This window comes from Pseudochaenichthys georgianus, chromosome 7, assembly GCF_902827115.2.
Source record: "Pseudochaenichthys georgianus chromosome 7, fPseGeo1.2, whole genome shotgun sequence".
Taxonomy (NCBI): domain Eukaryota; kingdom Metazoa; phylum Chordata; class Actinopteri; order Perciformes; family Channichthyidae; genus Pseudochaenichthys; species Pseudochaenichthys georgianus.
Genome location: NC_047509.1, coordinates 10,830,872 through 10,852,547, shown reverse-complemented (window position 1 = coordinate 10,852,547; position 21,676 = coordinate 10,830,872). Strand labels below are relative to the sequence as shown.

Here is a 21,676-nt window from a genome sequence, read left to right as displayed (position 1 = left end):
AGCCGCTGATGTGAAAGCCGCAGAGAGACGTAAGCGCCGCCGCCTCTTAGCTCTTGCTTCTAGACCGACAATTTTTGGAGCTGGAAGTGAACCGGATTCCGGAGCTAAGAGGCGGCGCCTCTGCGTGTGAACAGGAAAACCGGTACTTTTCAGGCTCCAGCTCCGAGCCGGAGCTGAAAACGCGTTGGTGTGAAAGGGCAGGGTGCTAGTGCAGCGCGCTCCAACAGCCGGTAACAGCCTCCAACTCAAACAGGGTGAATCTAGCATCAATGGAAGTAAATCAATGTGTCAAGTATTTTAATTTCATATACATGACTGAACACTGTTCTGGCATATCTCCATGACATTTCAGACATCAGCCAAGAGACACACTGTATTGTTCTTGCTTGACATTTAGCCTGCTGATTTTTCAACAGAGTTTGGCGCACAGATTGATTAACAGTATTAAATAAACTGATGAGATGATATTTAAATGTGGTCCAATTTGTCCACACGTTTAACATTGTTTGGCTTCACACCATGCTGTACTTGATAAGCCAGTCAAAGCTTGAGCTTCTCTTCGACACTCCGCAATAAAATAAAAGCTCAACACTTCTTTTGTGAACAAAACATGGGCCGCTGCTCATTTAATGTTAACTCCCAACTTTTCCTGACGTTGCTGATATGTCCCTGTTATTGGATCCACCAGTCTGTGGCATGATGCGGATTGGATCTTTTTAAGAATTGTAAGATTGTAAACTCCTGTTTCCATAGTATTAATAGCATTCCTCACTGCTTTGTCGTCACTAAAATATTCTGAATGTAAGTCGAGGTCAAGCCTTGGCCAAAGATACAGCCTGACTGCTATGTCTGAAGAACAGAAGCCCCTCAGTGCATTTATTGAAGTAAGGCTTGGTCTGGAGCAGGTCAATCTAATCAGATAATTCATTTAGGCTTGCCTGGTGAATGTCCACGTCGTCCACCCTGACCACCACGCAGCAGGAGCGCAGCCTCTTCAGCGAGGACCCTGAAGGAGCAGTGCAGGTCCTGCCTGCTGCCTGCTCAGAGGGGGAGGGTCCCGACTTAGGGCTGGACTGACCATCTGAAGAATGAGAGTGGGGGAGAAATCACTTCCAGTCAGAAATGACACATTTACAAAGAGCAAGTCTGCTGCTCGGTAAGATCATGACACACATTGAGAAATACTTTTACTGGTTACGGTTCGTTTCTTTGTTATCATAAAAAATGTGCGGTTACTGAGTCATCTGTAGATTTGTTGGAAATGGGTACATAATTCAATAGTGGTAACTTTGTGGTATTTCTTTTAGATTTAATTAAATTACATTCACGTTTGTTCTTATTGCACAGAGTATAATAGTAGGACTCAAAATGCAGTTAGCGTCTAACCAGAAGGGCAAGCCTATGTATAAAATAAGTATATAAATATGACAGCTAAAGTAAATACAGTATTATCAGCATTAAAAGGTGTAAGCACTATTAATAGTATACAGTTTGATAAAAATAAGGTAGAAATAATATAGACCTCATAATATAAACAGTACTATAGACAGGAATATAATATATGTATACACTATAGACCAGCATATAGACTGTTCTATATATAATACGAGTACATATGAGTACACTATAGGAGGTAGGATTTTCTTGTGTTATAAAGGAAATACAGTAATCATGTAGATTGTGCAATTATCTGAGTCCTTTAAGCTTTGATACATTATAATTCTTTACTCATACCTCGTACTGTCTTTGCGGGGGAGTCCTTGTTGGGCTGGGGGGGCTCAGAGTGGGGCCCGGGGATCCCAGCAGCCTGGACCCTCCTCTGGTACTCCTGCAGGAGTTTCCCGGCCCACTGAGCCTGAGCCTCCATGGCTCCACTGTAGCGCTCCCAGTGCCGACATCCATCAGCTGATTTAGAGAGGAAACAACAAGGATTCGATTCAGCCACCATTCGAGGCTTCAAACTCATTTCTTCTGAACAAAAACCTGACTCACTGTTTATTGTTCACCATGTACCAGGGTCTGTCATATACTTAAATTAGGGTTAACAACAACCATAAGTAGGTCATGGTGAAAGGAACAAGTTCATAACTAAGGTAGACTAGAATGAGTCAAATGTATAAAATATAGTCTGATGACTATAAAGAACAATTTAAACAGTTTTCATTGAGTAAAACTTGAACAAAATAGTAACAGAATGCTGAGCCTTTTAGTCTACTAAAACAGGATAAAAAGGACTATATTTAAAACAAATTGACAAGGAAATGTTACACATGACTAACACTATATTTAAAAAGTATCCGGAAGAATTGAAAGTAGAATAGCTTTTTCTGTATCAGCAACTTCCTGTAAATTAGAGTGCATTCTTTTGCATTTGTCAACAACCTTGGCCATTTTTCAAAGTTGGATGTTTGGATAAGTATACAACATGTGTATAAAACTGACCTGGGTTGGTATATGCATAAATCTTTACTTAATATTCAAAGACCGTAATTCTTAATCAAACAAATAGCTTAGTAAAGGTTTGTGGTCTGTGGTTAATTGACCATAATCGGCTCCACAGGCGACGCAGCTGCTCCACATTCTACACTGGAGGAATTCCACAGAGAATAATGGCAGGGCCGCACTCCCAGGCAATTAGTCCGCTTGAGTAGAAAATCCTCCCTAAAGCTAGTCCTGAATGAATGCTGTGGATAAAGTGGGAGCAGGACAGGCCTCTGGGTGAACTGTGTGGAAAAGCTCCCTCACACTCACCCGGTCTGTGGACGGGATAGTAGTCAAAGCCCAGCCTCCTGAATGTCAGCTGCATGGCACCTTGCAGGCCCGGTGGGGGAGCCTCATCTGTGAGAGATCACATGATAAGTGACAGGAAACAGCTTGACGTTATCCTTCAAATTCAATAAGGATATGTGATCATTTGGCACATGGCGAGCTATTTCCAACTAACCGTCATCTAATGAAGAGCTGTCGTTGCATATGTGTAGGTCCAATCGGGAAATGAAGGTGTGGAAAGAAGACTCCTTAACATCGTAGAGATCAAAATATTGACTGGTGGTGCTGGGGGGGCCAGCAGGGGCAGGGGGGGTCTCTGTCCACAGGTTGTGGAGGCCAGGAGAAGGAGGAGCGGTCTGAAACAGAGAGGAGGTCAAACATCTAAATAATCAAGATGATGGACAAAAATGAGGAAAAAATATCTTGCAAAAAGAAATATATAGGGAAACACAAACAAGTTACAACTATAATATATAGTTAACATATCTAGAAATAGGCTTGAAGCAACTATATTTAAGTCTTTGTTTTGTTATAATAACTGTCTGTTATCTGTTAATACGCTTCGTTTTCTTTTATTTATAGTACTATAACTTAAGAACAGGGGCGGGGAACCTTCGGCCCCCGTATACGGCCCGCGAGACCATTTGGTATGGCCCTCGAGGTAATTTATAAACACACACAAAAAGAAAAAATGTAAAGAAATCTAGACCGCAAAATAATTAAACAAGTGAGTGCCTCTTTTTCCTGGCAACGGGCATGGTCCTTGAACACCTCGAGCGATATAATTACTGACAAAGAACTGCTAACAGAGCACTTATATACTAATAAAGGACTGGCTTATCTATAGCCAGTTGAGTAGCACTTTAAATACTTGGCTCTATGAAACCTGATGTACTTTATGATTCTGTTTTCTTCAAGGTTGTGTCTTCCTGGTCGAATGTACTTATTGTAAGTCGCTTTGGATAAAAGCGTCAGCTAAATGCAATGTAATGTAACACAACACGAGCCTAACGTCTGACAGGGGTGCAGTTCTACCGGAGAGCAACGACTTCAAAAATCGCAGGATAAGGAGCCGTACACATGCCGCAGTTTTTGCAGGGCTGTGTCTTTAGTTGAAAGCCCAGTGGCGATCTGCTCATCTGTCATTCTGATCATACAGTCAATAACGTTGTTGCTATTAGCATCTGGTTAGCTAGCTATGCTAACGAATATAAGAAGCTTTTTCTACAACCAGTGAGGTAAAGGCACATCTTTATATGATCATTATAGTTATCAAAAAACAAGATAATAAAGTAAACGGGTATAAAATACTATATGACAGTAAAGAAAAGTTGTTATTAATAAACAAGAACACAGTTTGAAAGGAGAGTGATTTGTAAAATATCCATAAAGAAAAAGTAAATCTGTTTACAGTTCTGTTTCATATGGGTGTTGAGAGATTTCCATAGATCTCTTCATGTTGCTCTCAAAGTGCACCAGATTGATGCTTTTAACTTCAATATTTAAAAAATCTTGGACTTAAATCATGTCCACATGGATAGGAAACTAAATACATTTGCACACATCTTGTGTCCATATCATTCTGTTTGGTGGTCATGCCACAACCGTGCACGTGGATGCATGCGGGAGTCATGGCAAGATATCTGGATTAAGAGGTTGCTTTTTCTTTGCACAGCATGAAAGAAAGGCCAAATGGATGGGCTGTGATTTTTAAGCAGAGGTCAATAATTTGTACGGCCCTCGGAGGATGTTGAAAAAATTTAAATGGCCCTTGAGAGGAAAAGGGTTCCCCACCCCTGCTTTAGAATGTAGAACCAAGCTTTTGTTGCTTTTACATGTATTTATATCTGTAGAATTGTCTTTTTAAAGTCAGTTATTTACAGAATAGTTGTGTTTGAGTTAAAAACGTGACAATATTTTAACAACCTTGGATTGTTAAATAATGAGACAATAAGGTGCTTATCAAAAGAGATTCTACATTTGTATGTCAATGTGTAATTTCTCTTGTAGTTTGGTTTCCTTGCAGCTTTATAGTTTTGGGAATTAAGAAAAATGTAGAAATCAGTAGAAATCAGATTTATAGCCAAGTTTGAGCTTGAAAAATATATATTCTATGCATGTTCGATGGGGCAGTCTATATATGCAAAACAAAGACAAAAAATGCATAAAAAGGCTGAAAAAATCCCCAAACTGAACATTGATGGTTGCTTTGGAAAGCAATGAGAGGCTGAAAATAGAAACAGACTGAATTCTTGGATGAGTACATTTTTGAGTTTATGAGGTTTTAATATTAACTTTGTCTCTAAGAGACCTTTTCATTGGAAGACATTTAAAGTTTTTATGTCCACTAGTTGTTTAATCTCATATCATGTTGCAGGTTTATTATGCCTCTTCACACTGACTTTTCTCCCAAACATTGATCAGCAGACCTGTAGGGACTCTGCCGTCCTGCTCTTCCTCTGCTGGGCCGACTTCTCCATGGCCTCGCTCAGAGACTTGGCGTAATGTATGATGGCTTTGAGCTGAGAGTCCGTCAGCACCCACAACAGGTCGTCGAGAATGAAGAGCAGCTTGGATGCCAGCACGTTGCAGTCCTTTATCTAAACAGAACAACGATGAATTAAACTTGTGACAAATAGTTTGCTATTCAGATTTCCATGACAGAATAATATATGAACGTTAGAAACAGTCTTACTCGGCGCTTTAGAGCGATGCGAATGCGTCCCTGGTTGGTGATGAGACGGAGCGGCGTGCTACCAAGATCCTGGTCGTTACTCTCAATGGCATCCGCCTCGATACGCAGACTCTGCCAGTTTATTTCTTTGAATGTCAACACCTGATTGAAACAATAAACATATTAAACCCTCCAGCTTGATCCTGCTTAAAACCACTATGAGACAAAGAACACACGTTATATAAAATCGCTACTGATGTGGTTTTTATTTGACCCAACGAGAAGGAAAAGGCGTATTTCCTTTTAAGTGGCTTACAAAACCTCGTTCTGAAAGGTTGTTCATCTCTTTATGGCCCCTGCAGCTAATAATAATCCAATTGAAGTGGCTTGATTAAATGGTTCACTGCAGGCCTAATGAGCACTCACCGTTTCTGTGGTGAAACGTTTTGTTTAGCTAGGCCTTGCATACAACGTCCATCAGAGCTGTGTAAAGCTGAAGAGGGAGATAATAGGTGTGCTGTACCTCTCCTCTCTTCGGGTCGGTGACACGGGTTATCGGAGGTCACTGCTCTCCCATTTGGGGTTCAGGCTGTTTCCTTGTAATTGCCAGAGCTCGAAGGAGGCGTGGAAGGCACGAGCCTGAACCTTGATGGTGATGTTGTTGATCCTCACTGACATGCCCTCCACCACTTTCTCTGCAAAGCCGTACTCACTGGAAATACACAATTAAACCTCGAGTAAAGGCATAGTCATCATGGTATGTAGTTTTAGTCGTCTGATTAATATAATGATATTTGCATGCTTACCTCTGTCCTGCTGTGATAGCTATGGGAGAGGGGCCGTTTGGTGGACGCGGCTCCTCACATGTCCGCATTTCTACTTCAACCTTATCCAAGAACTGCACAGATAATATGAAAGAAAATAATGAAACTTTAATACCCCGCAAATAATTGACTGAACATGAATACATTCATAAACTTACTAGGGCAAATAACTAGTTTAGCAATTATTTTTGACTGATTTTGCAATAGAGATACTATTAGGGATATCATTTTTGAAACATCATTCACATCATCATTAATGCGTAAATAGCATTGTTAACTACGGACACCCGGGTGTATGGAAAGCCATTTGCGCCATTATTCGCGCGTTTATTCGGAGGTCCGTTTAATAAACGGGGAGGTCCGATTATCTCCGTTAACTACGGACACCCGGGTGTATAGCATTGTTAACTACGGACACCGGGCGTAAATAGCATTTTTAACTACGGACACCCGGGTGCAAATATCATTGTTAGCTACGGTGCGGACAACCAGGTGTAAATAGCATTGTTAACTACGGACACCCGGGTGCAAATATCATTGTTAGCTACGGACACCTGGGTGCAAATAGTATCTGCCATTTATCTATTAGGTCGGTAGGCCTGGAAACACCATATTTTATTCAGAATGAGATTAATCACAAATGTCTCTTTACTAAAAGGAGCCTAGGCCCTACTGTGGTTTTGTATATTGCTTAATCCATATTGCGATTTCGATATAACATTTCAATTAATTGTGCAGATTTAATACTAACATTCAAACATGATAACAGGAACAGAGAGCACAACCTCTTGAGAACTATAACCAAACAGCCAAATAACTGTGCAGGGTCATGCCAAAGTTATTTTGGGATAAAAGGGAGAGGCCCAGTGTTGCAGAAATGTGCAAGAACTCTGGAGAAGGACACAAATAACAACGCTCTTACCAGACAGATGGGGCTTGTTTTCAACTTTGTCCATTGTATCTACAAAGACAGAACAGCAAGGTCCACAGAGTCAGACACAAACACTTGCCACAGCATTCTGCACTGTTTAACATTCACAGGGCACAAGGGCACTGTGGACATCAAGCTCCTGCAACGTGATGAAGAGTGACGACAAGAACTGCCACACTGTATTATTCAGAGTTATACTGATATTTATATTAAACAAATCACATATCATCAGTTTAGTTATTATTACAATGTACTTAAACTACAAATGACAGCATTAGAGAAATAAAGCATTCATTATTAGACGAAGAGAAGAAAAAGTGAAGGACATAATTAACATAAAAAAGACAGTAATGGACATTTAAGTGTTGACTATTACAAAAACATAATGTCACATTTAATAGATCAGTTTTCACATGGCTGGACTGCATGTTTTCTGAAGACAGGAGTGTTTCGATTGTTCCAAAGCTTTTAAGAAAAGGGCTTGTTTGACCAAATTATCTAAGAATACAAAGAAAACAAAGAAGCTGTTGCAGTGTTCGACAACATGTTGGGCTGATGAATCACAATGTTTAGTAATTACTGCGTTTACATTTGCAAGAGCTTTCAAAAGGACATTGTTAGCCTTCAAGCAGTGAATGTCTCAAAGCAGCAATGAAGCAGCCAAATGACTGTGATTATGTCAGAGAGTTATTTTGCATAGCAATGAAACCTAATGTTGTGCCTAAAGATGTCTGAAGATGATAAACAGTAACATATAGATAGAAAAAACAGCACTGAGAGCTGAAAATATCCTCTATACTCTGCGTCCAAGACCTAGCTTGAATATGAGGGAGCAGTTTAAAGAAATTCTTGAGATTTTTGACATTGCTTTCAAATCAAGGTCAAATTTAAATAACACAGATTTTTAATTATGACAAGCATGCTAACACGCTAACAATGACAAGTATTCAAATATACAAGTTCAAATATATCCATCAGGAACAAAAAGTCAAACGTTGACCTGGTGGTGAGCCAAGACTTCTAAAATCAACATCATACTTTATTAAAAGAAGGAACTGATAAACAGCCAAGTACAGACCAAGCTAACATTTCAGGGTATATTGGTCTACATTTTTTTGCTTTTTTATGAGAGGTTAGCCAGGGGCATTGGGAATAGGAAAACAAACAAGTGTATTCCAGTAATACGTTTTAAAAAATGAGTTTTTACCCAGAGTCAGCCGGGTAAAAACTCTTCCTACACAGCTAGACAGGTTGCAACACCACTTTTTTTGTGTGCTATTTTTGATCAACAATTTAAATGATGGGTTCTTTTTCTAGATCAGCCATGGGTAGTAATTGCTTTGACAGTACCAGCTAAATAAAATGCCTTATTGTGCATCCTTAATGCTGATGGCCCAGTGCACGGCAATCCAGTTTATCCCAGGATCACAGCAGCCTCTGGCCTTTTGTGTCCCTCTGAATCACGGCTTGCCTCTCCATTACTGATAACCAGTGCTTGTCTAAGCATCATAATGTCCGCAGCAGTGCCTCTAGCAGGGCTCATCTCCGTGGTACTGACACTGCTCATTTCCTCTCCCACTCTTGTTGGGAAAATACTAAATGTACTCTTCCAATATCAGGCCCAACTGTAACTGCGTACATGACAGGATGTATGATTACCTAGAAGAGCATCAGGACTGTTTTAGGCATATGAAACGCTATGTGATGAACATGATGATTCAGCCTCTCTGGAGATAGGCATAACAAGCATGATCATTTCTGACGTGGGTCTTAGCTAATCTTAACAAAACATCGTATACTGCTTTGAACCGGTATTCCTCCATCCTGTCACCGTGTAACACCCTCTCTTGTATATAAAGGCAAGGCAATTTTATTTATATAGCCCCTTTCAGCACGCGACAAGTGCTTTACAAAATAAAAACAAAAAGACATTTAAGAGTAAATACAGCATAAACACATTAAATGGCATTTAAAAACAGGCATAAAAAAGCAAAGATAATGAAATAAATAAATAAACACAGCAGGCACAGAATACATGAATAGAAGGCATACTGCAGTGTGAGTATGAACAGCTCAATTTAAAGCAGCGGCAAAGAGATATGTTTTTAGTCTGGATTTGAAAATAGGAAGTGTTTCAGCGGACGTGCACGATTCGGGCAGTTTGTTCCAGATTGTCGGGGCATAATAGCTAAACGCTGCTTTTCCATGTTTAGTTCTTATTCTTGGAACAGAGAGCAGACCCGACCCAGAGGACCTGACACTCCTGGATGGTTCATACACTGAACAAAAATATAAACGCAACACTTTTGTTTTTGCTCCCATTTTTCATGAGATGAACTCAAAGATCTAAAACATTTTCTATATACACAAAATAACCACAATAAAAGGCCACTCTGAAACGTGCATTTTTGCTTTATTGGGGGTGTCAGGGGGGGTCCGAAAACCAGTCAGTATCTGGTGTGAGGGGTAGGGGTAGGGGTAGGGGTAGGGTTAGGGTTAGGGTTTGGGTAATGTTGTGAATCGAGTGGCCCATGGTGGTGGTGGGGTTATGGTATGGGCAGGCGTATGTTATGGACGACGAACACAGGCCACTCGATTCACAACATTACCCTAACCCTAACACCAGATACTGACTGGTTTTCGGACCCCCCCCAGACCCCCCCAATAAAGCAAAAATGCACGTTTCAGAGTGGCCTTTTATTGTGGCCAGCCTAAGGCACACCTGTGCAATAATCATGCTGTCTAATCAGCATCTTGATATGCCACACCTGTGAGGTGGGATGGATTATCTCGGCAAAGGAGAAGTGCTCACTATCACAGATTTTTTCAGATTTGTGAACAATATTTGAGAGAAATGGTTATTTTGTATAAAAATGTTTTAGAACTTTGAGTTCATCTCATGAAAAATGGTGTTGCGTTTATATTTTTGTTCAGTGTAGTTATGCAGGAGATCGTTTATATACCTCGGTCCTAAGCCATTTAGTGATTTAAAAACTAGCAATAGTATTTTAAAATCAATTCTTTGGTCGACTGGAAGCCAGTGTAAAGACTTCAGAACCGCACTGATGTGATCCACTCTTTTAGTGTTTGTGAGGACTCGAGCAGCAGCGTTCTGAATCGGCTGCAGCTTTCTGATGGATTCTTTTGTGAGACCTGTGAATACACTATTGCAGTAGTCGAGTCTACTGAAAATAAAAGCATGGACAAGTTTTTCTAAATCCTGTTGCGACATTAGTTTTTTAATCCTAGATATGTTCTTCAGGTGATAGTATGCAGACCTAATAACTGTTGTAATGTGACTGTTAAAATTCAGGTCTGAGTCCATCACTACACCTAGATTTCTAAAGCATGTGAAGGACACTGTTCAGGAACTAGTTGTGCCATATGCTCTGTATGTGATGACTACTTCCATTCTTGCAAGGATAATAAATACATGTATCCTGATATTGAAGCTCAAGCGGGTGACGAGTGATATTTTTCTAACAAACTCTCAAAGCTCCTGACATTAATAAACAGAAAACCCTTGTATAGTTTAAAAAAAGAACCATAGACAATACAAACATGAATTATGAACTTTTTCTGTACCAGCTTTGTGTCTTACAAAGAGAGACAGCCCCACCTTTTAGAGGCAGCTACACAATCAGGTTAGACCACTCAATAGTAACATACCCTGATGGCGGCCTTGTTGCAGTAGACCCGGGTGACAGCCAGCCAGGTTGGCAGGTCCAGCATGTTCTGCAGAACCTCTTCATCGAGCTCCAGGTTGGACAGCTGCCCCTCCCCCTTAACGTGCTCAGGTTGATCTTGTCAGGGGACAGATTCTTGGTGAACCTAAGGAAAATGAGACCAGAGTAAATATTGACAGCCTAAATCTGGAAAAGCTTCATTCATTTTTTAACCAAGGGAAACACCTGACAACATCAGTACGTCACTGATGATCGAGGAGACAGGAATAAAGAAAATTAAAATTATGCAGCTTGGCTAAGATGTTTCTAAAAGCAGTGCAAGTGCATGAGTCATCCTGAGAAAACACAGCAGCCTCCATACTAGAGCCACAGCTGTATTTCCCATCTTGGTTAAACCTCTCGGCTTTCACACCAGCGCTTTTTCCTTTCTAGCTCCGAGCGGGAGCTTTTCTGGTTTCAGCTCCGGTTTCCCTTTTCTGCTCCCGCTCTGTGCACACCGCCCAGAGCTGCTGCCGCTGCTAGCGTCATGACGTTACGTGCCTGCTTCATAACATCCAAACCGCGCGGAAATCCCTCACATCGATAACAACAATGGCCGATTGTATTGAAGCGCTGTTCTATTTCGTATATGGCTTTGCCCTCTAAGGCTATCGCTATTGGGTTATCCCTCTGCGCCCCCGCGCAGCACTGAACACTTGTAGTCCACGCCCACCCGCTAGGTGGGCCCCACCCTCGGGCCTCCTTCCGGTATAAATAGGAAGGGGGCCCGGCACTCTGCTCCCTCTTTTCTTCAGCAACCAGCACAGTACTGAAGCACAGGAAAAATCAAGTCATGAGCAACAACTGTGTCCGTGATTGTCCCTCATGTAAGACGGGGTACATCATGAGTTATGACTTGCACGCGATATGCGAATCCTGCCTGGGGCCAGAGCACGCGGACGCAGCTCTCAGCCAGCAGGTCGCTTGTTCGCATTGTGCCCGTCTCCCGTCAGCCGACAGGAAGCGAAGAGCGGACGCTCTAGCTGCTGTGGCTGAGGAGGACGATTGGCCCGTCCAGAGGAGGGACGACAGCCTGTCTCTGGAGCCGAGTGCGGGGCAGGAGTCGGACGACTCCTACCCCGTCTCCCTCCATGGCGCGCCATGCGGCTCTCCCCTCCCCCGTCCGGTCAGAGCGAGGTACGGGTGTGACGGCCGAGCACGCGGTCCCCTTCTCCGTTGCCACGGCGCTACCGGCATTGGGTGGCATTATGCTGGAGGTGCCGGAGATCATCGGCAAAGCAGCAGCATGCAGAGGTCTCCCCGTTCCCCCAGGACGGGACAGGGTGGCTCTGGACGACATGGCCGGAGTGTTTTCCCGGGTTCAGATGGGCAGGAGTGACCCGATCTGGCCGCGCTTCCCCGCCATTAGGCGGTACCAGGAGGGGGCGGCGGCGAACCCAGAGGACCCTGAGGGCTCCGGTGGCCACCTTTGTTCCCTTCACTAAAGGTGGAGGGATTCACAGAAGAGGGTTTCCCAACCACCCCCGCTCTGGAGCCGAGCTTGCCGGCGTTCTTTGGGGTTAGGCAGGCCAACTTGATCGCCGGACGGCGCCCTATGTTGGCCTCCCCAAGGACCAGTATGTCGCCCGCCAGACTGACCGGGCGCACCAATGTGCGTTTCAGGCGTCTGCGGCGGCAAACAACATCGCGTTGCTGGCCAACTCGGTGGTTACGCTGGTGGAGCGGTCCACCACCGTGGCACCAGAGGAGGCGGAGTAAATCGGCAAGGCGGCCAGCACAGCACTCACGCTGTGCGCAGCCGTGGCTGTCTCCCAGGCGAGGATCGCAGCCATGGATGACGCGATCCAGCGCCACCTCTGGCTGCAACAGGCGGCTGTTACAGAGCCAGCCAGGAAGGTCTTGCTGGACCCCAGTTTTTGGCCATGGTGGAGTCCATGAAGGCGGCAGCGGAGCAGGCGGATGATATCCGCCAGCACGTCGGCTGGCTCCAGCCTGCGGCGAAGCCTCAGCGGCACCAGCGGCAGCAGCAGCAGCAGAGGCCAACCCGGCCACAGCAACAGAGAGACGCTCATAGCAACCGCAGCCGAGGCGTCAGACTCGTCCGTCAGCGGCGGCAGGGGCACCGTCCCGCGCCTCCGCCCCCCCCACCAGCAGAGAGGGGGGGTCAAAAGGGAGTGAGGTACTCCTGTTCGTCGTCTGCTCCACGAGAGCCGCCAAGGAAACAGAGCCGGCCCTGACGGTTTGGGGGGGAGTGTGAGGAAAATAAAAGAAGCTTATTTCCCAACATGTTGTCTGAGTCATCAGTTTCAAATGTGTTTCACATATCCCCGACTCTGGGTGAACCAGCTGCCTATGAACCATCGGTTAATAGCAAGCAGGTTTCGTTACAAAAGCCTGCACATTTTAATCTATCGGTTAATAAGCTGCAGAGCGCGGTAACTACGCCAGCTGCCTCCAATCTGTTGATTAGTAGGCAGCGGGGTTCGCTGCAGAGGCCTGGTGGTTATAACTTTTCGGTTATTAAACCACAGACCTCGCGGCATTCCTCTGTCCGAGACACGCCACCTACACACGGTCACAATAAGCCCATGAGCGCCGTGGTAACGCCTCATGTGGATGTCACTGCACAGTGCACACACCTCCACTCATCCTCTGAGCGTGTACGCGCCTCATGATGAAAGTCGGGGTGAAATGCAGCGTGTGGAGGCCTCCTCACAGCCCTTTCGCTCTAGGCCCACCTTGGGTTGCCTCATGGGCAGCGGCTGCGAGGGCTCTGGCGTGGCTTGTCGTCATGACGACCACAACACATCTCGAGCATGTGCGCCCGCTCTCAGAGTGTTTCTCGGAGTGGCAGCGTGTGTCTGATGGACAGATGGATGAGCAGGCTGATCAGCAGAGGGTACACCCTGCAGTTCGCCTCCCCCCCCCCACCCACAGTTCAACGGGATACAGGAGACACGCCTGTCATCCCGAGAACAGTGTCTTGCGCTCCAAGCAGAGCTACGGGAACTCCTGTTGAAAGAGGCTATTTCCAGGGTTCCCCAAGAGGAAGAAAATCAGGGGTATTACTCCCGCTATTTTCTTATCCCGAAAAAGACGGGGGGAATGAGACCCATTCTCGATCTGTCAGCTTTCAACAAGGCAATAATGAAGAGGCCTTTTCACATGCTGACGGTCAAAAAGGTGCTAGAGTGTGTTCACCAGGGAGACTGGTTCACCTCTATACTAAAGGATGCATACTTCCACGTACCCATCATCCCGCAACACAGGAAATTCCTGCGGTTTTCATTCCAGGGAATATCGTACCAGTACAACCGTCTGCCGTTCGGTTATTCCCTGGCTCCTCGCACCTTTTCAAAGTGTGTAGAGACGGCATTACATCTGCTACACAGAGGAGGGATGAGAGTACTGTTTTACCTGGACGACCTGCTGCTGTTGGCTCGCTCCAGGGAGGAAGCGGCTTTACAGACGGTACAACTCATATCGCATCTGCCAAAGCTGGGTTTCATGATAAACTGGAAAAAGAGCTGTCCTCTTCCCTCCCAGAGTATTGTTTACCTGGGTGTGGAATTGACAGCTTTGAACCCAATTCAAAGTACTGGTCTTCACATATAGAGCTGTCCATGGCCAAGCCCCAGCCTACATCAATGACCTTATCCACCCGCACATCACAACCCGGGCCCTGAGGTCCTCTGAGCAAGGCCACCTAAGGATGCCCCGAACCAGGCTAAAGACTAAGGCCCCAAGGCTTTGGAACAAACTCCCCAGATAATAAAAATCTCGGCCTCAATAGAGATTTTTAAGGGGCAGTTAAAGACACACCTGTTCCGACAGGCCTTTGGGTCGTCGGAGGAGGTGAGTTAGTGGCCGTCTTTTTTATTGGTGTTTTGTCGTATGTTTTATCCTATGTATTACCTGCTGCTGTTTTATGCCTTTTATTCTACATTTTATAGTTGTACTTTGAATTGTGTCCTGTGTACTGTACTGTAAAGCACTTTGTACATCCGTGTTGAGAAGGGTGCTGTATAAATAAAGTTGTACTTACTTACTTACTTAGCTCTCCTTCGACGCGTCACACCCCGCAGCGTGGTGACGGCCCTCTCTGTGATGCGGCTGCTCGGCGTGATGGCAGCAGATCACGGGGTGATTCTGCACATGAGGAGACTCCAGAGGTGGTTTATCCGCCTACGCATCGACCCCTTGCGACAGAAGAGGCGCATGGTGGTCATCCCTCTGTCCGTGGGTTCAGACTTAACCTATTGGAAAAGTACCCACGTCCTGTCAGAAGGTGTGGCCCTGGGCAGAGTTACGTCACACATCTCGGTGTTCACAGACGCATCTCTCTCAGGGTGGGGAGGGAACGTGCATGTCGCAGGCAGTGGGGGGACAGTGGCCGGCTCACATGTCCTTCCACATAAACATGCTGGAATTGATCTCCGTACGGAGAGTAATTCAGCATTTTTGCCCCGTTGCTGCAGAATCAGCATGTGTTGATTCGCAGCTTCTGAACACAGCCAGACGGCTGTTGATCTGGGCGCGCGCGCATAGTTCTCCATCAAAAGCAATGTATGTGCCCGGCGAATTGAACAAAGGGGCAGACCTCATGTCCAGAGGAGGTCCTCGCCAGGAGGACTGGAGCCTCCATCCCGAGCTGATCGCCCAGGTTTGGAGCCGGTTCGGGAGGGCGGAGGTGGATCTGTTCGCCGCACGCGGGAACGCGCAATGTGCCCTCTGGTTCTCCCTGTCAGCGCAGGACCACCCCCCCCCCCCCCCGGGGGTGGACGCGTTCGCACATCGTCCATGGCCCAGGGGACTGCTGTACACTTTCCCACCAGTCCCGCTGATCCCTCGGTTCCTGGACCGAGTGCAGGAGGAGCGGCTGTCAGTGATCCTAATTTCCCCGGAGCGCACGGGAGCTTCCTGGTTTCCATGCCTACAGCGTACGCTGTCAGGCAGGCCGTGGGAAATTCCGTGGCGCGGAGATGCTCTCTCGCAGGTGGAGGGAGCGATCTACAGTCACCCAGTGATAGGCCAGCACTTATGGGCATGGCCCCTGAACGGGAACACTTAGAGAGGTTGGGTCTCTCTCAAGATGTTGTACGCACCATTCAGGGAGCCAGGGCCGCGTCTACCAGAGCATCCTACACAGCCAAGTGGGCAGCGTTCCAGTGTTGGTGTGTAGAAAGAAGCCTGGACCCCATTACGTGCCCCCTGCCTCACGTGCCGTCATTCCTCCAGCTGTTGTTGGACAGGAATTTGGCGTTCAGCACAATCAAGGTATATGCGGCTGCCATATCATCTTGTCACATGGGTTTCGGAGCAGGGACGTTGTTCAGTCACCCACTGACGAAACGGTTTTCTGCCAGGGGTACGGAGACTCAGACCTGTGTCACGCGCACTGGCGCCTCAGTTGGATTTGGCTTTGGTGTTACGAGCACTAAGCAAAGCCCCATTTGAACCTTTAGAGCAGGTTCCCCTTAAACTGTTATCAGCCAAAGTAGTACTGCTTTTGGCGCTAACATCAGCAAAAAGGGTGAGTGATTTATCCGCTCTCTCTGTGGCCCCGTCATGCCTCCGGATCCAAGGGGATGGCAGTTCGGCTGTGCTACGGCCTAACCCAGCCTTTATGCCAAAAGTCATCACAAGCTCTTTTAGGTCAAGAGTGATCACCCTGGATGGGTTTTTTCCGCCTCCTCATAAATCGGAGGAAGAAGCCACATCTCATCTCCTCTGTCCTGTGCGCGCGCTGTCCTGCTATGTGGCACGCACGGCGGCCTGGCGCCGTTCTCAGCGCCTGTTTGTGCATTATAGAGAGCGCTCAATCGGGCAAACTCTATCTGCACAACGGCTGTCACACTGGCTGTGTGAGGCTGTGTCGCAGGCATATGTCTCCTCTGAGGTGGAGCCCCCGGATAATATCAAGGCGCACTCCACCAGAGGAATTTCCTCCACGGCGTTGCACGGAGGAATGTCAGTGGAAGAGATTTGCACTGCTGCATCTTGGTCTTCCCCCTGTTCATTTATTCATTTTTATTTGAGGGATGTCTCCCTTTCCTCTCTGACGCACCCTGTACTGGGTGTCCTGTCGGAGTGAGTGACGTCAGGGATCCAGCTGTGCGCCTCTCTCCTGCCTCTCGGCACGCGGAGAGCTGCTGTTCCCCCTCTATGATCGCAGGACAAGGTGGGACCTTCGTCTCTACTTTCTCACAGCGGCCGGTATGTATTATTCCCAGCCTTCACCCCGTCGGGAAGACAGGCATGTTTTGCTATGTTCCAGGGACGGTGATGCGCCATTACGCATGGCACAACAGGCATGGGGGGTGTTATTGAGCAGGTGTGTCTGTGCTTCTAGTGCTGGGCGGACCCAGTGGGGCGCAGACTACATCATGCTTCGCCCTTAACCCAATAGCGATAGCCTTAGAGGGCGAAGCCATATACGAAATAGAACTGAGGTTACCTACTGTAACCCCAGCTTCTATGAGTAATGGCGCAGCCCTCTAAGCGCTGGGCCCCACAGGCTCTACGAATAGCTGAAGAAAAGTTATTTTGTATGGGAGCAGATTGCCGGGCCCCCTTCCTATTTATACCGGAAGGAGGCCCGAGGGTGGGGCCCACCTAGCGGGTGGGCGTGGGCTACAAGTGTTTCAGTGCTGCGCGGGGGCGCAGGGGGATAACCCAATAGCCTTAGAGGGCTGCGCCATTTACTCATAGAAGCTGGAGTTACAGTAGGTAACCTCAGTTCGCTTTGGTTATCCTCTTACGAAACTAAATGGAAGGCATCGGACGACTTTACAAGGGACGACTTTACAAACATCACACGCAAGCATTTTGTTGTTGTTCAGGAGGCTGATCCCGCCCATGCCCCTGCCCCCGCCTCGACGTAATGCCCCTTTCACACCAACGCGTTTTCAGCTCCGGCTCGGAGCTGGAGCCTGAAAAGTGCCGGTTTTTCCTGTTCACACCGCAGCGGCACCGCCTCTTAGCTCCGGAATCCGGTTCACTTCCAGCTCCAAATAATTGTCGATCTAGAGGCAAGAGCTTCGGAGCCAAGAGGTGGCGTCGCTTACATCTCTCTTACGTTGAGGCGTGCAGGAAACTAAACCCACCTCCCCTGAACATGGGTCGACTGTCATGCCTGCCTACAAGCAGTAGTGCTTATAAACACACTTTATAAAGTCAGCCAACACTAACCAGGCTTCGTGTGATTCTGGTTATTTGTACCTTACTTTGACCATCCGTTCACTGTTATTGATCATTGTGGAGAGAGCCAGACGTGTTGTTTTGTATTATAGCAGCTATCGGATGGAATCAATACATGGGCTGCACAGGTTGTCGTGTACGACTATCACAAGTCGAATCATAATAAAAATACGCCGGTAAAATGTGCCTGTAGAAAACAGTTTATGCCACAATAAGATAGCAATAGCAAGTGGTCAGTTTAGCTTCCGTTGCTATGCTAACATCACCCATTTTATACCAGAGAAACTTTCATAACAGCGTTGTGATGCCAAACAGCGTCAATTCAGACTGACACACATTCACTTAGGCTAAGGGGAACTGGGGATATGCATCAGCTGCTTGTGTGAGTCGGACAGTGAATACTTTAGAGCGGCCGCTGCAGTGTGAGCTAACCGGGAGCTAACGGGAGAATAAACTCCCGTGGAAGAGCAGCCAGCACTGCAGTGGTCGGTAAATGCAGCAGAAACACATTAATAAACAATGAACCACGGCACTCTGGAGAAAAGTATAAGGTTGGAGAAGTCATTATTTAATTTAATCTGGCTTTGTGTGATTAAAAGCAACACGATCATCGACCCGACGCAGTTCCCCGTTGTTGTGAGCGCCGTAACGCTGTTGGGGAGCAAATCAGCGATGTAAACGGTGACGTCATGACGCAGCAGCAGCAGCACCAGTCGGGCTCTGGGCGGTGTGAACAGAGCGGGAGCAGAAAAGAGAAACCGGAGCTGAATCAGAAAAGCTCTAGCTCAGAGCTAAAAAGGGAAAAGCGCTGATGTGAAAGCCGCAGAGAGACGTAAGCGCCGCCGCCTCTTAGCTCTTGCTTCTAGACCGACAATTTTTGGAGCTGGAAGTGAACCGGATTCCGGAGCTAAGAGGCGGCGCCTCTGCGGTGTGAACAGGAAAAACCGGTACTTTTCAGGCTCCAGCTCCGAGCCGGAGCTGAAAACGCGTTGGTGTGAAAGGGGCAGGGTGCTAGTGCAGCGCGCTCCAACAGCCGGTAACAGCCTCCAACTCAAAACAGGGTGAATATAGCATCAATGGAAGTAAATCAATGTGTCAAGTATTTTAATTTCATATACATGACTGAACACTGTTCTGGCATATCTCCATGACATTTCAGACATCAGCCAAGAGACACACTGTATTGTTCTTGCTTGACATTTAGCCTGCTGATTTTTCAACAGAGTTTGGCGCACAGATTGATTAACAGTATTAAATAAACTGATGAGATGATATTTAAATGTGGTCCAATTTGTCCACACGTTTAACATTGTTTGGCTTCACACCATGCTGTACTTGATAAGCCAGTCAAAGCTTGAGCTTCTCTTCGACACTCCGCAATAAAATAAAAGCTCAACACTTCTTTTGTGAACAAAACATGGGCCGCTGCTCATTTAATGTTAACTCCCAAACTTTTCCAGTGCCTTTTAATGAGTCATAGAGGTGTAGAGCTAGTTCACATGTCCAAAATACCAAACAGCTGGCATGCAGCATTATAATACACTTGCTTTTGGATTGGCAGCATTTTAAAAAAGCGATTTGGTGGTATTTATTATCAAGACATACGTTGGAGTTAAGACTACTGAATAGTTGTGCTATTTGTAATAAGACTAGCAATGTAAACTAATAACTCAGATTAGCATTGTTCAAAGAGTACAGAAACCCCACAGCTTATCTGAGGCAAGAAGGAGTGCATTGTACACATTTTGCCTAAAGTAAAACTGTTTGGTTTCAAAATTAAACATTGCCGATGCCGTTTTTATCCGATTAACACAAAAAATATCCATAGAAATTGTCAATTTAGTTTGAGAAGTCTATTATATACGTTTAACACAGTGGTGTTGTACTATAGACATTATGGCCATAAGAATGCATGTAGGAAGGCCTGGGTTAAATCGGATGTGAACTTGTCTACATCCTGGGTACCTGCTTTACAAATAACGCTACACGAAGACCAACTGAATCTATGCATAGACTATCAATTCAATAACTTTAATCCTATGTGCTCGCATTTCTACTGACCAAGTCTGTATCCAGTGTGTCCGACCTACTGTGACAATTTTGTTTTAATTATTCAGTGTCAGAGACAACACAGGGAAGGAGAATAAGAGTTGGTCAAATAGAAGATCATACAACTGGAGTAAGATACACCTTCAACACATACCAACTATGCTCTCCATCCCAAATGTATTTAACAACTTTCAGCAGTAAAAACTAACAGCAGCTCACCATTTCTGATGCAATCAAACCTAAAAAGGAGCTAACATGGTGTGCACATGTCTTGGCAGCATCACAGAAAGAGGAAGTAAGAGCAGGTATAGAGAAGGGGAGCAGTCAGCTCTGGAGAGGATGCTGAAGGTGACAGGAATAGAAAATATGCCCATGTACATTATGGTGCCATATTGTATACATGTTGCTGAATGATGACATTGATGGGACTACAGGAACATAACCGACTACTCTGAGTTGGGGATGAATACATTTTCGCCCTAGATAGGCTAGATTATTAAAATATTTCCTCTACTAACCTACCCATGAAGAACATGTGTATTTCTCCTTGAGGAAGTGGCATTGTGTTAAGCTGTACTGTGTATAAGAAATATATAGTAACCTTACAAATAGATAGATGGAGTTGAGTGATAATGATGATCTAATATGCTACTTGTTTCTATTGTAAAGTAATTATGATGCCCTGGACCCTTAAACGTTATGTGTCTAAGTAAACAGAGGGGTACAATAATGACAGATGTGAGGCCCATTTTATATAGCTTAGAAAAGCCATTAAAGACAGTATGTAGCATAACAGTACTAGGAACACATGCATTCAGTTGTGAAAGTAATTTAATTGTATCCCGTTCAGGTTTAACGGGTGTGTTGCGTTCACTGTCCCTGTCAAGTTAACTCATCATTACGTTATTCTCATGTGGCTGTTTAACATGTAGCGTTAAACTAGTTGGTAACCAGTGTGTAAATCAATTTAGCTAGCTTCACGTTTGATAGCAAATACTAGCAGACTGTGGTTGGCTGTGTGTTGGGCAGTAACGTTAAAACATCATCCAGCCGGGCTAACTGGCTAACACAAAACGCCAAAGATGACACTTACCGTGACAAATGTTTCAGAATCTGCTTTTTGATTAATCCGGTCATTTCTGCTGGCGTCCTTGTCGTGCAGAAACAGCAGTAAATAGAACAAACACTATCCTGCAGGCACCTCTTTATTATACACAGCCCGAGCTCTGTGCATCCTTCTAGCCGCTGCTACCTCGCTAAACGCCGGACAGCAACTCACTCACCCCCCTTCTCTCTGTCTGACAAATACACACATACACACGCCAAAAAAACAACACCAGGGCTTTAACGACACATTGACGCCACCTGCTGGATATTGTGGGGAGAACAGAGCAGAAAATCACAGCAATCACGACTACTTCTGCATCCAAGCTAATAATACTTGCAATTATGCAATGATAAAGTGGTGGTTGTGTGTTATTATTACCTACATTAAATCAGTTAATCGGAGTGAAAAAAATAATCTATATTTAAAACCTTTTTT

The 21,676-nt window shown here is 45.6% G+C and overlaps 2 protein-coding genes across 3 annotated transcripts in view; both read right to left on the bottom strand.

Moving 5' to 3' along the window:
* The window catches only part of LOC117450053 (bridge-like lipid transfer protein family member 3A), a 56,879-nt gene that overhangs the window by 26,779 nt on the left and 8,424 nt on the right, over window positions 1-21,676 (bottom strand). The window contains exon 1 of one of the 2 annotated variants that reach the window (XM_034088044.1): window positions 21,227-21,399. The exons of the other annotated variant lie outside the window; for it this stretch is intronic. Within the exon in view, the coding sequence (XP_033943935.1) occupies window positions 21,227-21,270 (44 nt within the window). The 5' untranslated portion in view covers window positions 21,271-21,399. Of the gene's footprint in view, window positions 1-21,226; window positions 21,400-21,676 lie in introns of those variants that run through there. 2 annotated transcript variants of the gene reach the window in all.
* On the bottom strand, window positions 794-11,857 carry LOC139434152 (bridge-like lipid transfer protein family member 3A). The gene is given in 14 exon segments (XM_071203654.1): window positions 794-1,081; window positions 1,735-1,905; window positions 2,752-2,838; window positions 2,945-3,125; window positions 5,199-5,369; window positions 5,465-5,605; window positions 5,967-5,998; window positions 6,001-6,155; window positions 6,250-6,341; window positions 7,190-7,228; window positions 10,868-10,986; window positions 10,989-11,029; window positions 11,615-11,692; window positions 11,784-11,857. Coding segments are annotated over 14 exon segments (1,551 nt in total). The 3' UTR covers window positions 794-911.